The sequence below is a fragment of the Brienomyrus brachyistius genome, chromosome 5 (genome assembly GCF_023856365.1).
Source record: "Brienomyrus brachyistius isolate T26 chromosome 5, BBRACH_0.4, whole genome shotgun sequence".
In the NCBI taxonomy this organism is placed as follows: domain Eukaryota; kingdom Metazoa; phylum Chordata; class Actinopteri; order Osteoglossiformes; family Mormyridae; genus Brienomyrus; species Brienomyrus brachyistius.
The window spans coordinates 24,932,742-24,951,878 of NC_064537.1; the positions used below are offsets into that span (position 1 = coordinate 24,932,742).

The following is a 19,137-nucleotide window of genomic DNA, read 5'->3' on the forward strand; positions in this document are numbered from 1 at the left end:
TTTATTTTTTTTTTTATAAAAGCCAGCGAAGGCAAAAACTACTGAATTTGCAATTTACAACTGGCCATGCAGGGAGAGTAAGCAAATATTTCATTGAGAGACTTGAATGTTGAATAAATTGTTTAATACAATTTGGATTTAGTTTTACTGATCGTAATCTGTCAGTCATCCAGAAATCAACTGATGCAGAGATAATGAAATTTAAAGTACCACTGTAATTCTGCAGGAAAGAAAAATAAAAAAAAAAAAAGGGAAAAGAGTGACCGTCACCCACAGGCTGATACTGAGAAAGCCAGCATTAACATTAGACGAGCATTTCTCCACTTAAGGCTCCTTGTCTAACTTATTACTAAATAAGGTGCCACAGATTTAGCCTGGAACTGTAACCACAGCTACACAGTATATACTGCTTGTCTATAAGCCCATGTGGATTGCTACATTAACCCCAGTAAAGCTCTCCACACACGCAAAGCTGTTTCTTATTGTGTCTCCTGTGCTCGTCGGTAGCAGGACAGCTGGCGGGTGGAAAAAACTGGATATTCATGCGCGACGACGATATGCAATGAAGTCTCAACTACAGCACAGAGAACAAGCAAAGCAACCCTGAATTCCACGTCGTTTTCCCATTTTTCACCCCTCCCTTACTGCTTTTAGGGATGGAGAACGAAACTTAGAGGCCAGCGTTTCTAGAAGAGGTGTTAAAACAGTTCAGATAAAGACACAAGGGAAGGTGTTTCTTTGATCCATGACTGGCGTCATGGCACGAGGGTCCGACTGCATGGTCAGCTGGTGCCCCCACTCACGGCCAATGGACCTAACTGCCAGTGTTTTGGTGCTTATGGTAAACCTTCCTCCACACTTCCTGAATCTTCTTGCACCATTTGTCTGCATTCCCACTAGGGTCCATCAGATAATATGTTCTGTTAGGCTGCAGATAAAAGAAAAAAGAAAAAAACCAATTACTTAAACTAATATTTGCATGACTTTCACATTGATATTAGCACTCACTAAACAACGAGCATTCTGCCTGTTATAGACTGTTGATATATATAAAAAAAAAATTAATTACCGTATGAACAAAGAACGTCTTGAAGTTCTTGGCCTCTGGCCGCAGCTCTGGGGACCAAGGAATCTCTCCTTTCAGGACTTTGTTGACTGGGTCCACATAGTAAAGGTGAGGACCTTCAGTCAGTAGCAACTGGCGTCGACGAGCGAACAGCCCCTATGAAAGGAGCCCAATGCTTTAAGCCCAAAGCAATGTGTTTTTTTTCCCCACCCAGAATGCATTAGCGGCTAAACCATCAACACTTCGGAATCTACTCAATAACACATGATCTGTCCTTTATAAAAGGCCCTCACACTGCCCAAAGAAACATGTTCTTATTTTTACAGACTGCAAATCATAAGGACTACTAAGGGTCCAGTAATATGATGAATACACTCAATAGCACATGCTTTAAAATTTACATTTTAATGGTTTTAATTTTCTTGTACAAACCACATGCATGCAAAATGTTTCAAACAAGTATTTCCATCTTAATGGGATTTTCCTTCATTTGGGCTTGTACTCACCTTCCGTTTGTCCACTGGCCCCATCTTAAGTATTAAGTTGTTTTCTACAAATTGGTGCCTGAAAAATAAAAAAAAATACAAAAAAAAAAAATTACAAAAAAAAAAAAATCAGTGTCAAGTCAGACAAAAACCATAGCGTGACATGACATTTCTGTGGGCAACTCTTGCATCCTGGTGCGGTGTGGAACAGGAATCAACACAAGGTTCTGAAACCCTAGGTAGCAGACGGTTTATCTTAGCTCAAAATCCTGCAAAAGGCAAGCAGGTTTTAAAAATTCCATGTCACCTAAATCAAGTAAGAGTTGTCCCTAAATATTCTGTCAACTCATCTGAAGAGAGGCTGAATACATGCTTTATCTGGGGTACTATTTGCAAAATGAACATCCATTGTAACAAATGCAAATCTAACCCTGGAAATGAATACTACTACTACTACTATACCAACATTAGAATCTACAAGTTTACACAGTATACAATAAAAGTGCCCATCTATGCAAACTTGGTGCACCAGATCGTACAAAGGCGTGGCAATTCTCTTGTATTTTGAAACATCAGAGTCACGTTAGCGTGTGGTAGCCAGTTCCTATTTTTAAATCAATAACGATATTTTGGAAAGAGGAGTTCACATGCAAATACAGAGACTCAACTGACTTACCACTTTGCCTTAAGAACAAAAACTAAAAGGGATTCTTTGGAACCGGTTTACAAGTCATTTCTTATTATTTAACTGGGTGTAATGTAAGTGTATCAGCGTGGATAAAGTACATCAGTGCACAAATTCCTTCTAATAAGCTAAGGTCACCAGATGATGCGGTTCACCGAAACTAGCCCCACTACAGCTGAGTTAGGCTCCGCCCTCCACCTCCCCACTGTCATTCTCAGTATAAAGCCAGTTTTATTCGGAGGAGGTAGATAGTCGCACCAGGGATTGCCGCTGGTCTGTTTCTCCAGCAGCAGCTGCTTCTCCTCATCTGAGAACTGCAGGTCCAGCTCGAATGAGTTGTTATCCAGGTCATGGATGTACTGCTCGATGTTGCTGTTGGACCTCTGTGGTGGGGCGGACTCGGGCACGGCCAGCGTGTGCGACGAGGTCGACTGGGACACCTGCAAGTTGCTGAATTGGCTCAGGAGGTCGTCGTACTGTGGGAGCAGAAGAAACAGCTGTAGGAGAATAACCCTCCAAGGGAAGCTTTCGAGAAGCCATGTTAGAGCAACGGACTAGACGGATTAGATCACCGTCTGCCTAGAAGGTTAGACAAATGCACGCTAATTCAGGCTATTATGTATGTATTATGCAGTGTGTGCTTGTGAAGATCCATGTCTGGTCAACAGAGGTGGAAATTTCAGGTCCAGAAAGCAACAATCCAGACCAAGATTTTGTTTCAACCAACTAGTTGAGTACTCTTTGAAGATGACTCTTTATACTCAACTAGTTGGTTGAAACAAAATCTTGATCTGGATTTGCAGTTTCTCAACCTGAACTTTCCACCTCTGCTGGCCATCCTGAGAGAGGGTAGACAGGCTTACGTTTCCATAGCAGTCCTCGTCATCCTCTGACATTGCGGGGAGGTAGGGGGTGAGCTTAGGTGGAGTCTGAAGGTGAAGGTTCTCCCACGTGATGGTCTCAAAGAATGGATGAGCTTTCAGGGGGTCATACCCACCCATCTCCTCACAGCCTAAACGTTTGGAAGGGTCCAAAGACTGGAAAGACGGGGGGAGCAGTTGAAAGACGGTTGCATCCATAAATCTTAAATTACAAAAGCTCATGTCTACAAAACTGAAACTGCTTCACGCAATCTTAAAAAGATCAGTAATTGCAATTGTAACTAACATTAGCTAAATAAAAGGCAACATTATATCATTATTGCAATAATGTATAAATCTGGTCAAGTCTGCAGTCATCAAAATGATAACATCGCAAACCATTGTTTGTCAATGTCAGACAACTCTTGCTTGACCGTGGAAAAACTTTTAGGTAAAATACCAAATGCTGTAATTGTTGTTTGGTACATGAAGCCATACTGATAATTAACCAGGAACACAGAGCCTTACCAGAAGCTGTTCAACAAGGTCCTTTGCTTTAGGAAAGAATTTCTCTGGAAATTCATACTCCAGCTTTATTATTTTCTGGAATATTAGGTACTCATTCCTGATGGACATAAGACACAGGGTGCCAAGTCAATGTCCTGAATATTCAAAATGTTCTACTAGATGTCAAGTGCTAAGAGAAATGCAGCTAAATACAAACATGCTACAGAAAAAGTACATCACTGCAATGCACAAGCATGCACATGCACACACACTTTATTTATGGAGTCCATAAAAAGAATTAGTGTTAAAATAAATATTGGGGTTAAATTCCTTTTTTTGCCATTTATTACTACAAGAAGGTACCATTAAAAGTATGTCACATTTAGTAACAACCCTTTAACCAGACAACAATATTCACAGCTGTCGAAACCCACCCCATTCAAATCTGTACAATCTAGGCTGTACCAGACAATTCTGTGTTATACTAACATCTTAGAACCAAGTGTAAGTGTTTGCCACAGTTGTGCCGTTTTGATGAGATTTAATCGAGTATCACGGTTGTGTGACCACATGATTGAGGTTTCTTCAGCTCTCCAGGTACTCTTTTTGTAAACAAACTCATTACTTCCTGTTATTTAACACTGGGCTTCATTTGGTCTCGTTTTCCATCTGATATTGTATAATTCGGCGGTGGCGGGGGGTGGGGGTCATTTCCCTTTCAGCGAATTTCAAGATGTACTTATCAGGCATTTGAGCTCATGTCACAATGGCTGAGCATTAGCAGTTCATAAAAACACAAACACTCGAAGGTTCGCAATGGACTCACCCGGCTCTAAATGGGGGCAAGCCTGCCACCAACTGGTAGATTATACAACCTAGAGCCCAGAGATCGGAGCTAAAAAGAGGAGAAGACCATCGTATTACTTTCTGGCCGATTTACGAACTCATCACGCACTAAGAGGAAACCTAGCGAAACGGCAAAAAGGGACCGGAGGTCCGGCTTTCAAAATGCATTACCTTTTGCAAGCAGACTTCTCAGTCAGCAGTTCTGGGGAAACATACTGTGCAGTTCCTACAAAAGAGTTTGCCCTGGCTGCAAACAGTCAGAGAACAACCATTATCAGATGAGTGAAGCAAGAGCTCCAAATAGGCATCAAATTCACTAATATACTGCATACGTTTGCGCACATTTGTATTAATTCCCATTAGTGTTTATACCTCAGTTACTGGAGTAGAAGTCTAGAATGTGTTGAGGGGGGAAATTTACAGCATTAAGTAGCAATTTGCATTGTTTTTGACATGCATTACAGTACCTTGTTTGCTGTCGGAGGATAACTGTTTTGCTGTTCCAAAATCTGTTATTTGAATGTGCATATCCTCACTCAAAAGAATATTCTCTGGTTTAAGGTCCCTGCAGAAAAATTAAAATATATGTGGGAGGTGGAATCAGATAAATTATATTACTAAACTAAACATAAATGTTAAATACACAATTCGTTTATTTTGATCCTAAAGAACTCAGGTATTCTTACCTGTGAATAATCCCCTTTGCATGCAGGTATTCTAGTGCACAGACTATTTCAGCAGAGTAAAATCTAGTACATGTCTCATCAAAAGAACCAATTTTGCGAATGTATTTAAGCAGCTCTCCATTTTTAGCATAGCTAAGCCCAAAATCTGAGAGGGAAAGTTAAGGACAACAGATTATGAAGCAGTGCATAGCAGAAACACTGAACACTGTAGTGAATCTAAGATACACCCATACGCTCACTCTGATTGCAGCCGTTTACGTATAAAAGGATACACAGCTTCTCGTCATCTTGAAACGTGAAGTACAGCTTGACGAAGAACGGGTGGTCTAGATTTGACATCACGTCTCTCTCCCGCTTTACATACTGTGCTTTGTTCTCCTTCATTATGTGCCGCTTTTCCAGAATTTTAACTGAAAAGAAGAGAATTGAGTGCTCCAAGATATCAGAACTCACGTACTATGCCTGTGACTGGTTTCAAGCTAATTCTTTAATCCTTAAATCGGAGACACACCTGAATTCAAACTTCTTCAGAAGTACTAATTAAACTTGAGGAAAGAGGGGAAAAAAATATTCTTAACGAAAGAGACTTACTTGCATATTCTTTTCCTGTTGACTGTTCTCTTGCCAGCACAACCTATCAGAAACAAAACAGTCCCCTGTCAAAACAAACTCGAATGTTCTGCTAAATATATCGAAGCATGCAACTAGAAGACAGCTAAATATGATTAAGAGATTGCAAGATCTGTTATCTTCATATCTTGGTACAGAGGGATGCAGCATCCCATCCTATTCCATCCCGGATACATACTGTGGAGAATGAGCCTTCCCCGAGAATCTTCCCGAACTTGAAGTCCTCGGGCCTCTTCTTGCGAGGCTGCGCTGGGAGAGATCTCGGCTCGGCGCCTGCGTCGGCCGGCTTCTCGGGGCCCCTGCGCTCCGCCGTGGGTGCCTCCATGCCGTGGCACGGGCTGCTAGTGGCGCCCGGGGTGGACAGCGGCGTGCTGCAGTCAGCGTGGCTTCTTACCATCGACGGATGCTGACAGGAGCGGATGACGAAGCTGGACTGCACAGGAACGGCATCGTACTGTGGAGAGAGCCGGAGAGCGGCATGCTGGGAAGATGCGTTAACACGCGGACAGCGGGAACGAAAGTCAAGAGGATCTCACAACGAATCAGATCTACCGCATCCCACAGACGACAGCACCGCTGCTGAAACTCACTACTCTGGATGATATCAAGATTAATTATTCTTTGTAGAGCACAAAAAAAAAAAATCTGAATCCCCTACAAAAATCGCTGAAAGCCTTAAATACAAGAAGCATGCTTGGCTCAACTTACATGTATTATAGGTCGAAATTCAGCTGTTTGACAGCAAAAACAAGAGCAGATTAATTTGGGGAAACGCACTGTCTGGACGGGTACTTTCCAGACACCTGTCACGGCAGGCACTGCACCATGAAGAGCCCAGCAACGCGCTGCCAACCACAGAAACCGTGCAGGGTCGGCCTCTTTGCAAACAAACTCATCCGTGTCAAACAGCCCTTAGGAAAGACAACAAAACATTGTCTGCCTGTTTACTTTGAAAGGCGCTGACTCCTGACAATGTCCTAACAGCATCAGTCAAGTCACTTTGGTTGACTGGAAATGGCTACAGCAATTTATCCGGCTGCCCCCCCCCCCCCCATCACAGAAGGCATTGACTTTGAGCCATACGCTCAGACACAATCAGCAGAAATCAGAGTGATTCCTAGCTGCTTAATACATAGTGTTTGGGGAAGTTAAAAACTGTCAACCAAGAAATGTAACAGTTCTCTCTGGCCTTAATTATCCCTTCCACAAAAGCAGTAAAAATGCTCCAGTTTTTTCAGCTTGCGGAACTGGGCAAGCACAGGCACCCAAGGTCTCCCCACACACCTTCAAAGACTACAAGGAAAATTAGGACAGATTTTTAAAAAATGAAAAGGTTTGCTTTGCATTACATCGTTTCTGAACAAATATACTATTTCCACAAAGGTGTCTACATCAAAATGTAACCCTCACATCAGGGGGGAATCGTCTGCTAAATATAACGCAAACTATTTTTCAGAAAAGCCAGGACACAGACTTGCCACAATTTTTTGTACTAATCCTCCAACAGCGCTACCATGGCAACAGTCAAAGTAAAGAAACGCTTACATTCTTTACTAATAATTTCCAGTACACATTGTATTGAATAAAAGGCAAATTCCCAGAGTCAACACTCAGACACCTAAGTTTTATTTGATAGATCAGATTTTTCAGAATGACATTCAGTGCTGTGTTCAGTACAAATTCATATTTTTTAGAGAGATGTTAAGTTTTATGTTCACTTCTGCATTTTCAGTAGGACATTACATGACATAAGAGCATCTCACCCTGATTAGAGATCTTTAGTATACTCACCTTAACCAAAAATACTGAATACTGAAATTAGGTATGTATTTTCCATTGAAATAGCATTTAGACATCTAACCATCTCAGAGGCATTGCATTATTTAAATTACACATCAAGCTACACAGAAGTGTGACATTATAAGCTCTGGTCCTTTAGATGAGAACAGCTACTGAATAAAATAGAAAACACAAGTAGCGGTGGATGAGTCTGCTCATTATGGCAAAAGAAATCATTTAATTTAATTCTGCCTTCATTAGAAGCCAAGTGACAAAAATACCATGAAAGAACTGATTTTTCTGTTTTAATTCTTATGAAAACGTTCATTAATTTAATGTTTGAAATGTCTTAGGCTTTTCTACGATGCAAGAAAATCTTGTTTTGTGGCTCCAACATATTAACAAGCTGTCCTGTACTTGCTTTTAGAAGAAAAACTGAAGTGTTTTATGAATGGATTAGGTCATTGTGGTTTGCCGTTGTGACTTGCCTTGCTGCAAAAAGTCCCTCGCTAGTCAGCTCCAGCGCACTATGAATAAGTGTTTATTCCAGAACATTCTCGGGAACTGAATTAACGGACAGTTTTGTGTATGACATGCAAAACGTTTGAACAAAACCAGCAGAAAAACAAAGCGGGTGAACTTTTGACGTCAGTTTTGTTAACTACCTTCCTACCCCTTCCTGTGCAATGTCATAATGTTTCGCCTAAACCTCTAGCCAGTTTAACCGTGTTGAGGAGCTAATTACGGCAAAGGTCAAAGGCAAACTCTCTCTGTCAATTAACAGCCATCTTGGAGACTGAACATGAGCCCAGCCAGGTAAGATAACAACAATGCTAGGAAAAACCTTACTCTTTCACTCTGCAAGACACCAACTTAGCTTGAGCATAAATATTAGCTCCTCAACTCTTACTGATATTCAGTCTGATTTAAAATACACAATTACAATTTAATACATTTTAAAAACACTTCTGGCCATATACAAGTATAATTACCTACAACACACTTTTACACCACAAAAGTACTACAACATTTTTCTAAAACGGTAGTGAACTGGATACAACATGAATGAGCGCAGAGAGACTAATCAAACACAAACCTTAAATATGGTCTGTGAACTGAAATGTTTATGAAATGCTTACAATGTTCCATTAATAGCCGTTAAAACAGGTCAGCTACCAGGTACTTTTTACCATCCCCCTCCAACCAATGCAATCACTTAACAACAAAGACTGATGGATATCATGCTGCCCCCATGCCCCATCGGCCAACCAATTCAACGAATGAAAGATCACTGGCCTAAAAAAAAAAGGAAAGAAAGGACAGAAAACCTACAAAACTCATATATCTATAACAACAAACTGTACACTTCACCAAAAAAACAATGTAGTAATGTTGATAATTGTTTGAAGCACCTCCCCCAACTCATCCACAACCATATGAATATCAATGCGCCTCATTCTCCCTATAAGCATGCATTCCAGGAAGGGAAATTCACAGACCTGGAGACACACACACACAGATGAGGTAGCTCTCCAGTACCACTCCCCTCCCGTTGAACACGGGGGTGATTCACAAACTCGCTGGCACCCTGCATCCCCACACAGTGGCAGCTGCGAGGCAGACACGCCACCTCTCCTTGACCCAAATTCATCCCCAGGAATACTGCGGTCACTCCGGCTGTAACGGAAGCGAGGGCAGTCGGGTGCTGAGCCAGCAGAGCCTACATCAAAGCGGAGGGGGCACCAGGAGCTACACGGCTGGGAGCTGAGCGGCCTGCACCCCAGCAGCTCCATCCCACGCAAACAGCAGCCTTTCCCTGCTTTCGAGAGCAGGGCACCGACTATGCACTTCAGCAGCCGGTCCTAGTGAATCATTCACTTCAGCCACTACCAAAAAGTGGTACAGAAACTTAAGCGCTACTCGGGGAAAGCCATAAAAACATCCAACACTATTAAAACAAAGTGAGGGTCAGACAGACACCAAGAAAACGCAACTTGGGATAGCATAATTATTTGCGTTTGTCAGTACAGTCCCAGTAACAGTTTTTATTTATAAACGGCAATTCATACCAGCAGAAGGGAGCCTGGCACAAACAGGAAGTTAGGTAATCTAAAAGGGACTGCAATTTCATCATCGATCATAAGCTTTCCAATGAAAAACAAAAACAAAGGAATATCAATCATACCTGTTTACTAGGGATATATGATACATCTGAGTAACCATAAGGAAGTAACTCATTTCATATTTACAGTTAATGAATAGCTAAAAAAACTGCGGTCAATGCTGAATATCTTATAACCAGATTCATTACCAACCTTTTTCCCTCATCACAAGCAAAATGTTATTTATGGGAAGAAGATGGGAAGGTATTTTTTTTCTCTCAATAATAGCAAACAGATTAACCTTTGCCGTCAAGCAGGTTAGACATGTTTGGAAAGCTAGGTAACTAGCTGTCGGTACACCAAGAGAAAGGCAGGGGACCAATTACTCTGAGCACACAAACACAAACATACTTACAGTAAATTATTTGTTTAAAAATCCCATGACAATTTCGAAATAATATAAAACTCACGGTGCAACTGTCAGCTACATTTAACATTGTAAGACAGCAAAGTGAATTTGAGGAAACGGATATAAAAACTGGAATTCAGGCAACCGAGCCAGAAATGTACACCTAAATATCAATTACATGCCAGTTTAGATAACTTCACATAGGTCATTTGATTTCCTATGCAATTTCTAGAATTCATTAAGGAAACACCATTTAACATAAATGCTACTGCTGCTAAAAAAATGAGACCTTGAAGCGGAAAGCACGTCAAATACAGCCATGGAAATTTGGTAGCCACCTGCCGGCCTAGAGAATATCTAATTACCAAGAGCCTGATGGAGCACGTCCATACATTCAAGAAAAATGGCTTTGGGTTAGGGTACATTCCAGGGTACGGTGATTCAGATAGAGCCCTTTTCAAATGTACTGCTCCAATAATCTTCATGTATCCATCACATACAGGAAACAAAAAAAATCATTTAATTTAAAACAAATATCCCCACAAAAACCGAATACCAAGCAAGGGAACACCTATAATACTATGTGTGCCTGAAACCAAAAGCAGGCCCTTTGTTTTTCCAAAAATGACTCCCAATGACATCATGAATTGCTGTTGCGACCTGTACCGTGAGCCTGGAGAGTTGAATACATTTTTTTGAAAACCAAATCAACATAAACAGCTGTTGCCTATACTCTCAGCTGTCTTATGTAAACAAATATCTGGCATTTAAAAACACAGCTAGAATGTCAGAGTTTCCAGTGAACCCATTTTCCTATTCAAAGATCTCACATATGAACCCAAGTTACATTGGCATTCAAAAAAGAATGTACCAAACTACTGAGTCTCAAACAAAACCCAGAGACACATTTCAGAATAGTAAAATGATATAATGCACCAATACAGGTCTATAAACATTGTAATTAAAGTAATTACAGTAAAAAAATTATGTAAAGCATTAAAAACAAAACAAAAATATCAGCGTGATATCAGTGGCCAGTATAACAAGACTTGCCTCATCTTGAGAGATTTAAAAAAATTGCAAGTATTCAGGTTACATTAAGGAAGACATACAACTTTAGTCAACACTCAGTGGGTAGATGCATTTAATTGAGATTTTAAAAACGGGGAAGAATTTATTATCAGGCATCTGTATTCATTAGTTTAAGAATAATGCCACTTTGCTGGTCTGATATACAGTTTAATAAAATTCCTTTTCTGGTTTTTTATATATACACCCACTGCACTAAAACAACGTCGACGACAAGGTAGCTTCTTGACATATGGCGCTAGGAAGTTAATCATTAACATTTTATACATTTCGGTGGACAGGAATAGTTATGAGCTTAAGTCATTTAAAGGTTAGAAAGGTGCATTCCGGATTCGGAGAGGCCGATGAGAAGATCTAGCGCAGTTTATTTATAGGAAAACCCTAAATAATCCACTCTAGGCTCACAACTGCAAGACACGTTTAGAAAATGCTCTATTTAGACTTCAGACGGAGCTCGGATACATTAGTGCGGGGGGGGGGGGACAGAGGGGGAGACGACGGCCGGCCGGTGCCGCCGCCCTGCTTACTGACAGCGCCGCTTCCGAGAAGGCCCACCGGCACCACGGATAAATCAACCATTTGTATGAGGATCAATGGCTTTACCCCCCTACCCGAGTCTCTCCACCCATCCTATACTATCACTTATGTAACTATCAGTCTAAAATAATTATGCGCATTTACAAACATACAGGTGTGAGTGATATATATACGAATGAAATATATATATACATATATACGAATGAAAACTTCTGTGACCTCGACTGTGGAGCTGTCCCTTCACGACAAACCACCATGAAGAACAAATTTAATAAACGCCGAAACAGCAGCTGCCTTAAAGTGATTTAAATAAAGAGAAACGCCTGGTCAGTTCCTGGGAAGTTTCAGCTCAGGGTTGAGATGAAGTGCCGCTAAAATGAGGAGAGAGAAGAGCGGCCCGGCAGCCGGCCCACCCGGTTCCGCCGCCGGCGCGGCGCAGTAGCCAGTCAGTCCCAGAGCAGTGACACCGGGACATGAAACAGTCAGATGAAATAAATAAAAACGATAATAAACGAAGACGAACAGCCTCCGAAACCGCCGAGCGACTAAACGACATCAGCTAGGAAGCCACCCAGCTCCGGACTAACCTACAGATATCTTGGCGCCGCTTTAACCATAAACGGATCAGCCTCGTCCTTCCAAACCGGTACCAGAATAAATAGGTCCGTGGCGGACACCCAGAGCGGCTAATCTGTTAGCTACCCCGCAGCCCCCTAACACCACCACAGCCGCCGCCGCCGCCGCTTAGAAAAAAAGAGGGCCCAGTAAACATTTATCCCAACAACTTCCACAATATTCCACCAGCCCGACACCGGCTTCGAACCCGACATCCACTGACGCTCACAATACTTACAACTTGACTAGTGGTTCTTGCCATGGAAGTTTTCCCACCAATATTTATTTGGATTTAATAATTGCGGAGCCTCCACTAATGGCTACCTCTGCGCCTTCATTTTCTGCCCGTGACGTCACTCAACAACAATGTTACCGCAACAGACGGGAGTGGACGCTTCCTTAACCACGCCCACTGCGAGCGCACGTCGGCCCTGCAGTGGTGGTTACGCCTGTCAATTAAGATGAGTGACATCCGTTTCATGGTCGGTAGTTTGATGAAGGGAATGTTGCAGAGACTTTGGACATCCTTCGCTGTCAGCTAATGTTATCCAATGCCTAAGCAGACTGTCATAATTGGGGGGGAGCATGACGCTGCACATTTTTTAGTGCTCTTTTTTCTCACTCTGTCACTTAACCGTATTATTTAGCACCATACTACTCGGTATGTATTTTGTTGTGCATGTTCATAAGCACAAATGACAGCAATGCGGTTTGCCTTTTACTACAAGATACAAACAGCAGAACTATTATGTTGTTGATCTAGTTTTTATAACTGATAATGAACTGTGATTTGTAACAGTTAAAATAAATGACATGTTACATACCTACACATTTATTATTGTAATTTTAGAGCTGCGTAGTATGTGTTTGCTTTGTGCAAGAATAAACTATAATGGTACAATATTTAGGGCCCTGTATCACAAAGCAGGATTTCTTGCTTAGCCGGATAACTTGTAGGATTTAAGGTAGTCTGGGCTTAACGTAAGTGAGCGAAGATAAAGCCCATTTAAACTGGAGTACCTTAAAGTTATCAGGCTAAGAAATCCTGCTTCTTGATACAAGCGCCAGGTCTCGGTAATTCAGATTGTAGAATGTTAGGGTCTGTGGTGTTTGTTTTCATTTAGCGTCATGGTACGAATCCTTGTCATTTAACAACTGCCGTTGCAGTTGATGTTTTCTAAAATTACGTCGGATTCGTTCCTCTTATTGATTGGATTTCACTCTCTATTTAGTTTTTAGGGGGGTACTGTCTTTACAACTTCAAAATAATTCATACGTTTAATACACAAAGATTTATATGCAGTCTTTTTTACAACGTCACTTAGCAGCTCAGGTGTTGGTATGTCATAGGTTCTGGAAGCATTTTTCAGGGATTCTATGTTTTCTCCTTTACCTGGACATTAACACACCTCTAGGGCTGGGGGTTCGTATTCTGCCTGTTTCTTTTCTTGTATGTACTTCAAAAATATTGCATTAGAAAAATTGGCCTTTTTAAATTGCCAAGTGTGTGTGTGTGTGTGTGTGTGTGTGTGTGTGTGTGTGTGTTTTCCTGCGTCCTACGATTAACTGCCATCCCGTCCAGGTTTATTTCCATTGCTTTGTGATTTCTGGGTTATGCGCCAGACACATCATGGTCCTGTCCACAATAAGCCGTTGAAGGATGTTAAAAGTCAAGTCAACGTTGTAAATATATCTAAAACAAAAGTCAGTATTATTATTTTTTTTATAAATTAGACATTTTTTAAAAGGAGCTAATTTTTAAATGTTATGTTGCACATTCCTCCACTAGAGGGCATTAGATCATAAACTGTAAGTAAACGAACGGAGACCCCATTTACTTATTTGTGCGTGCGTGCGTGCGCGCGCGCTGTACTGCTTTTGTGAATTTAAATAGTTTAGATTTAGTAAGACATGTCTATAAGCACTTCAGAAGCTAGAAAAAAAATTCCACAAAGAATCGTTTGGGTTTTTGTGTGAAAAGAGAAAGTTCGTAAATCCTTGGGCGGTAATTTTCTTAATGCAATTAAGGTATTTCGATTCTTTCTTGTAGTCTTTCTCTATCAATAGCTGCCCTTTTCTTAACACTTTGGCATTCCTTTTTTAAAACATGATTTTAAAAAGGAAGCTGTATATTTTATTATGCTCTGAAATGAGAAATTAGAAAGGGCTATATTTAAGTCTTGATGGTGTTAATTAGCCATATACTGTTTTCATTTTTCCATAATACTTCAAGATCAGTGCTTGCATTTTGCAATTTTACAGTGAATATTTTGTTATTTACACACATCTGACCTTAACCTGTGTACTATTCAAGTTTAATTTTAGTGAATTATGGTTACCGCGGTGGCACTTGCTTTTGGTTGCAACCTTATTTTGGATGCCGTACTAGTTGAACCAGAAACTATGGTTTCGGTTTAGCGTCAGCTACAGCATATGCACAATGAACAAAAGCGTTGTGCACTTGGATAGCAGGAGGCTTTTACGATTTTAGAAATCTTCTGAAATTCTGAAATTAGGGAACAGTAACAACACACACAGTTTTCAACACTAGGAGATTTCATGGGAAACAAGTAAAATAGAACAGATATGGGCCGGGTAACCAAAAACAAGATATAACATAACCATACAGATAAAATAAGTTATAAAATAAAGCCAAAATGTAACATTAAGGTGAGACAGGCTTCAGGGCAGCCTGAAACTCATGACAAGAGGAAAGTCAGCCTCTGAGTGACACACTCAGCCCATTGATATATGTGGTGGCCTGGAAAGCAGGGAAACACACTGTGGGAACACCAAACAGGATGGGCAGTGGAAACCTCTGGCCAAACAGGGAAAAGGACACACAGGACAAGGCTAGACGGACACCAACCCTGACAGCTGCAGTGTGGGGGGTTTATGTAAATGAATCTGTTCTTCCGTTGTTTTTTTTATCTATCATCCATCATTCTTCTGTACCTGCATCCCCTATTCAGGGTCATGACGGCAGAAAACAATCCAGGATGGGGCGCTAAACCTTCACAGGGCACACACACACCATTCACACCTGCAGGCAATTTGGTACAGTAATTCCAATTCGCCCTTTTTGGACTGAAGGTCGGAAAATGGAGGAAACCCCATTACAACCCCCCCCCCCCATGAATTATGGCCATGTGTAGCGTAATTGGTACACAGATCAACTTTACATGCAAGATGTTTAAGGGGGTTACTTTATTTTCACATGGTGCGATTAGGCGAGGCCAAGTGATCTTCACTAAATACACAATTTAACAGCTTCTATCCTACTTAATACTCAATTATCAGTTCTCATCAGTGGAGATTTCTTTAAGACTGCAAGGGAAGCTCAGCTTCCCCTATAATGTCACAAAATTAATGGTCAAATTATGTACTATTGTATTAACATTTTATTGACTAAAAATGGGATGAAAACGTTCATCTCAAAGACGAGTTCGTTCAGAATCAGTTAGATATAGCAGGTCGGCTGACTTAATTTTCTTCTCATACATTCCCGTAGCGTCACAGTGTATTTCCCCGTTGAAGCCCAGCGTCCATTGACTTCAATGCGGCTGCTTTAAACGTTTTTTTTCCAGTGCTTTGAAACTAGACGGTCATTGGATAAACGCTGCGATTATGTCCCGCCCACGGACGCTCAGTGTCTCTGGGGGTGAATGAGGAGAACATGAGGAGTGGGCTGGCCTGGACTCCGAGCTTCTGCGTGATGATTGGAGGGTCTGTCGAAAGATTGCATCTCCTTTTGACTGACAGCGAGTTTGTACTATAAGGAATCGCTGAAGCTATTCGCGCTCAGTCCCATCGCGGATTTCTCAAGTTCAGTCAAAATAAAAACTGCTGCAACCTATTTCTTTATATTTGCTTGGCGAAATTGCTTGATTTTCATCATACATTTCACACAATTATACACCACATTCCTTGTTTCACTTTTACAGAGTTCAATATTTTTTTTAGATCGTTCATTCATTCATTCATATAGTAGGCTTAGGCTAGGCTAGCGTCATGGGTGAATCTGCACACGATGGCAGACAGTGCTAATATTGTCGACCTGATTTTGGCGAAGCGATTTGAAAGTGTTCCTTACGAGGAAAAACTTAGAATTAAACAGCAGGGCAGATCAACACCTAAGATTGATTTAGTGCAAAAGATAGGGAAAAATAACAGGTCTTTTCAGCTCTCCTGGTATGACAAAGTTAGCTGGCTGACTGGAAGTGCTGTGACAAATAAAATGTACTGCTGGCCATGCCTCTTGATGAAACCATCTCACGGATGTGTTGTTTGGTCAAAGGTGGGGTTTGGAGATCTGTCTAACTTTGACAGGGCATATAAAAGACATGAAAAGAGCAATGAACATGTGCATGTGCAAGATTAAGTTGCATGGGAAGGATCAGGGTTGAGCATGCAATAAATGAAGGTGCTCGCATTTAAGTGGCTAAACATAATGAAACAGTCAAACAAAACAGGGCCTTCCTAAACCGCCTTATTGATGTGACATCCTTGCTAGGCTGACAGGAGCTGTCATTTAGGGGATATTGATGAGAGTAGTGAATCATCCAACAAGGGGAATTACAGGGAGTTCACAGAAGCATTAGCTAAATATGACTCTGTCCTGTCCACACAATTCGAGTCCTCAGCTGTGTTTTCTGGTATGTCCCATACTATTCAAAATGACTTGATCTCTGCTCTTGCAGCCACCATTTCTGATCAGATCAGAGATGAAATTCAGGATGCTCCCTTTTTTGGATGGCAGGTGGATGAAACAACTGATATATCCTGCCGTGTCCAACTCTCTGTCATTGTTCGCTATGTGGATAGTGCAGGTAAAATTCAGGAGCGCTTTATTGGATTTTTTGATGTTTCTGGGGGGCGAGATGCCAAGTCCGTTTTTGAAATATTAAATGAGAACATGCAGGGCTACAATTTTAAGGATAAGCTTGTGGCACAGACCTATGATGGGGCTGCTGCTGGCCATTGAGAGGACACTGGTCAAGTCACTGGAAAAGACGCCTAGTTGGTACGACAGGGTCACAGACCAGTTTCTTGAAAATGAGCTTCCCCTATTTGACAGACCAGTAGCCGCCGCTGGTTCTCTTGGAAGATTTGGCAGTATAAAACATGTTAATTGTTAAACATTCAGAACATACAGGTAAATACAAATACAGAATCTTATTATTGTGTGCCTGTGATCAAAAGGTTGTCATTTTAAATCCCCTGGTCAGCCGATTGACGTCAACATTGGTCTCTTAACCCCAATTTCTCCAAGGACCACTGATCTTACTTTCTCAATTTTATGTCACTTTTGCTAAGAGCATCTGCTAAAGAAAAGCTGATGGAACTTTCATGCTTAGTGTGTTACGTGTATGAGGTGTCTGGCCCAAGAATGATCAGACCCGGGCAGCTTTAAGGTTTATATGGCAAACATTTTTGGGATACCTGCCTTTACACAGACATGAACTTTAATGGCATCCCATTCTTAATACATAGGCTTTAATATGGAGTTGGCCCACCCTTTGCAGCTACAACAGCTTCAACTCTCCTGGGAAGGCTGTCCACAAAGTTTAGGAGTGTGTTTATGGGAATTCTTGACCATTCTTCCAGGAGAACATTTGTGAGGTCAGGTACTGATGTTGGATGAGAAGGCCTGATTTGCAGTCTCTGCTCTAATTCATCCCAAAGGTGCTGTATCGGGTTGAGGTCAGGGCTATGTGCAGGCCAGTCAAGTTCCTCTACACCAGACTCGCTCATCCATGTCCTTATGCTTTGTGCACTGGTGCGCAGTCATGTTGGAACAGGAAGGGGCCATCACCAAACTATTCCCACAAAGTTGGGAGCATGAAATTGTCCAAAATGGCATAGAAAGCTACAACATTAAGAGTTCCTTTCACTAGAACTTAGGGGCCAAGCCCAACCCCTGAAAAACAACCCCACACCATAATCCCCCCTCCACCAAACTTTACACTTGGCCCAATGCAGTCAGGCAAGGAGTGCCACAAGGTTCAATTTTAGGTCCCTTACAATTTTTGCTATACATGCTATTTTTAGGCTCAGTTATTCGTAAGCATGGAATTAGCTTTCATTGCCTTGCAGATGATACACAATTATATATGTCAGCTAAACCAGAAGAGAAACAGAGTCTTCAGAGAATGGAAGAATGTTTAATTAACATTAAAAAGTGGATGTCCGACAACTTCCTCCAGTTAAATCTAGACAAGACTGAGGTTCTTCTTGGTGTTACTCTATATTCCGATCTTTGGTTTGATGTACATGCTTCTGACATTAGTTGTACTGCCTTCTTTCACCTGCGTAATATTGCCAAATTAAGAAACACGCTCTCCTTTCAAGATGCAGAGAAATTGGTTCATGCATTTATTACCTCCAGGCTCGATTACTGTAACGCGTTTATTCTCCGGTTGTCCAAATAGGTCATTAAAGAAACTTCAACTAGTCCAGAATGCAGCAGCCAGAGTCCTCACCAAAGCTTAAAAAATATGATCATATCACTCCAACTTTATCTTCACTCTACTGGCTGCCAGTTAAATTTCGTGTCAACTACAAAATGCTACTCTTAACTTACAAAGCTCAAAATAGTCTATCACCGCAGTATGTGAGTAACCTCATCTGCAACTACATTCTGACTCGTACGCTTAGATCACAAGATGCAGGTCTTCTATCCATACCCAGAATAAAGAATGTTACCTTTGGGGGAAGAGCATTTGCTCATAAAGCACCACAGCTATGGAATAAACTTCCTATTAGTGTTCGGAACTCAGACACAATCTCTGCTTTTAGGTCATATCTTAAGACTTACCTCTTTAGTCAGTCTTTTGAATAG

General features: G+C 41.3%; 1 protein-coding gene and 1 pseudogene across 1 annotated transcript; one reads left to right on the top strand and one right to left on the bottom strand.

Annotated features, from left to right (window-relative positions):
* On the bottom strand, window positions 1-12,674 carry LOC125741946 (3-phosphoinositide-dependent protein kinase 1-like). Its single transcript, XM_049013508.1, has 14 exons — window positions 12,535-12,674; window positions 5,944-6,219; window positions 5,727-5,769; window positions 5,408-5,545; window positions 5,136-5,280; window positions 4,917-5,014; window positions 4,621-4,696; window positions 4,430-4,498; window positions 3,625-3,721; window positions 3,100-3,273; window positions 2,495-2,712; window positions 1,573-1,630; window positions 1,070-1,222; window positions 1-928 (listed from the first exon to the last, which is right to left on the bottom strand). Exons 1-14 carry the CDS (start codon window positions 12,556-12,558, stop codon window positions 815-817), a joined length of 1,683 nt encoding a protein of 560 aa, XP_048869465.1. The 5' UTR covers window positions 12,559-12,674; the 3' UTR covers window positions 1-814.
* A 4,583-nt stretch (window positions 12,675-17,257) lies between these two features.
* Window positions 17,258-19,137, top strand: LOC125742356 (uncharacterized; annotated as a pseudogene).

What these genes read in the sequence shown, in the direction of transcription:
- LOC125741946 (XM_049013508.1), bottom strand. Translation starts at nt 12,558, where the DNA reads ATGGCAAGAACCACTAGTCAAGTT. An exon ending in ACCTTGTTGAACAGCTTCTG is followed by an intron (nt 3,274 to 3,624) that starts GTAAGGCTCTGT and finishes CCGTCTTTCCAG; the next exon opens with TCTTTGGACCCTTCCAAACG. An exon ending in CAGACCAGCGGCAATCCCTG is followed by an intron (nt 1,631 to 2,494) that starts GTGCGACTATCT and finishes TTTATTTTTCAG; the next exon opens with GCACCAATTTGTAGAAAACA.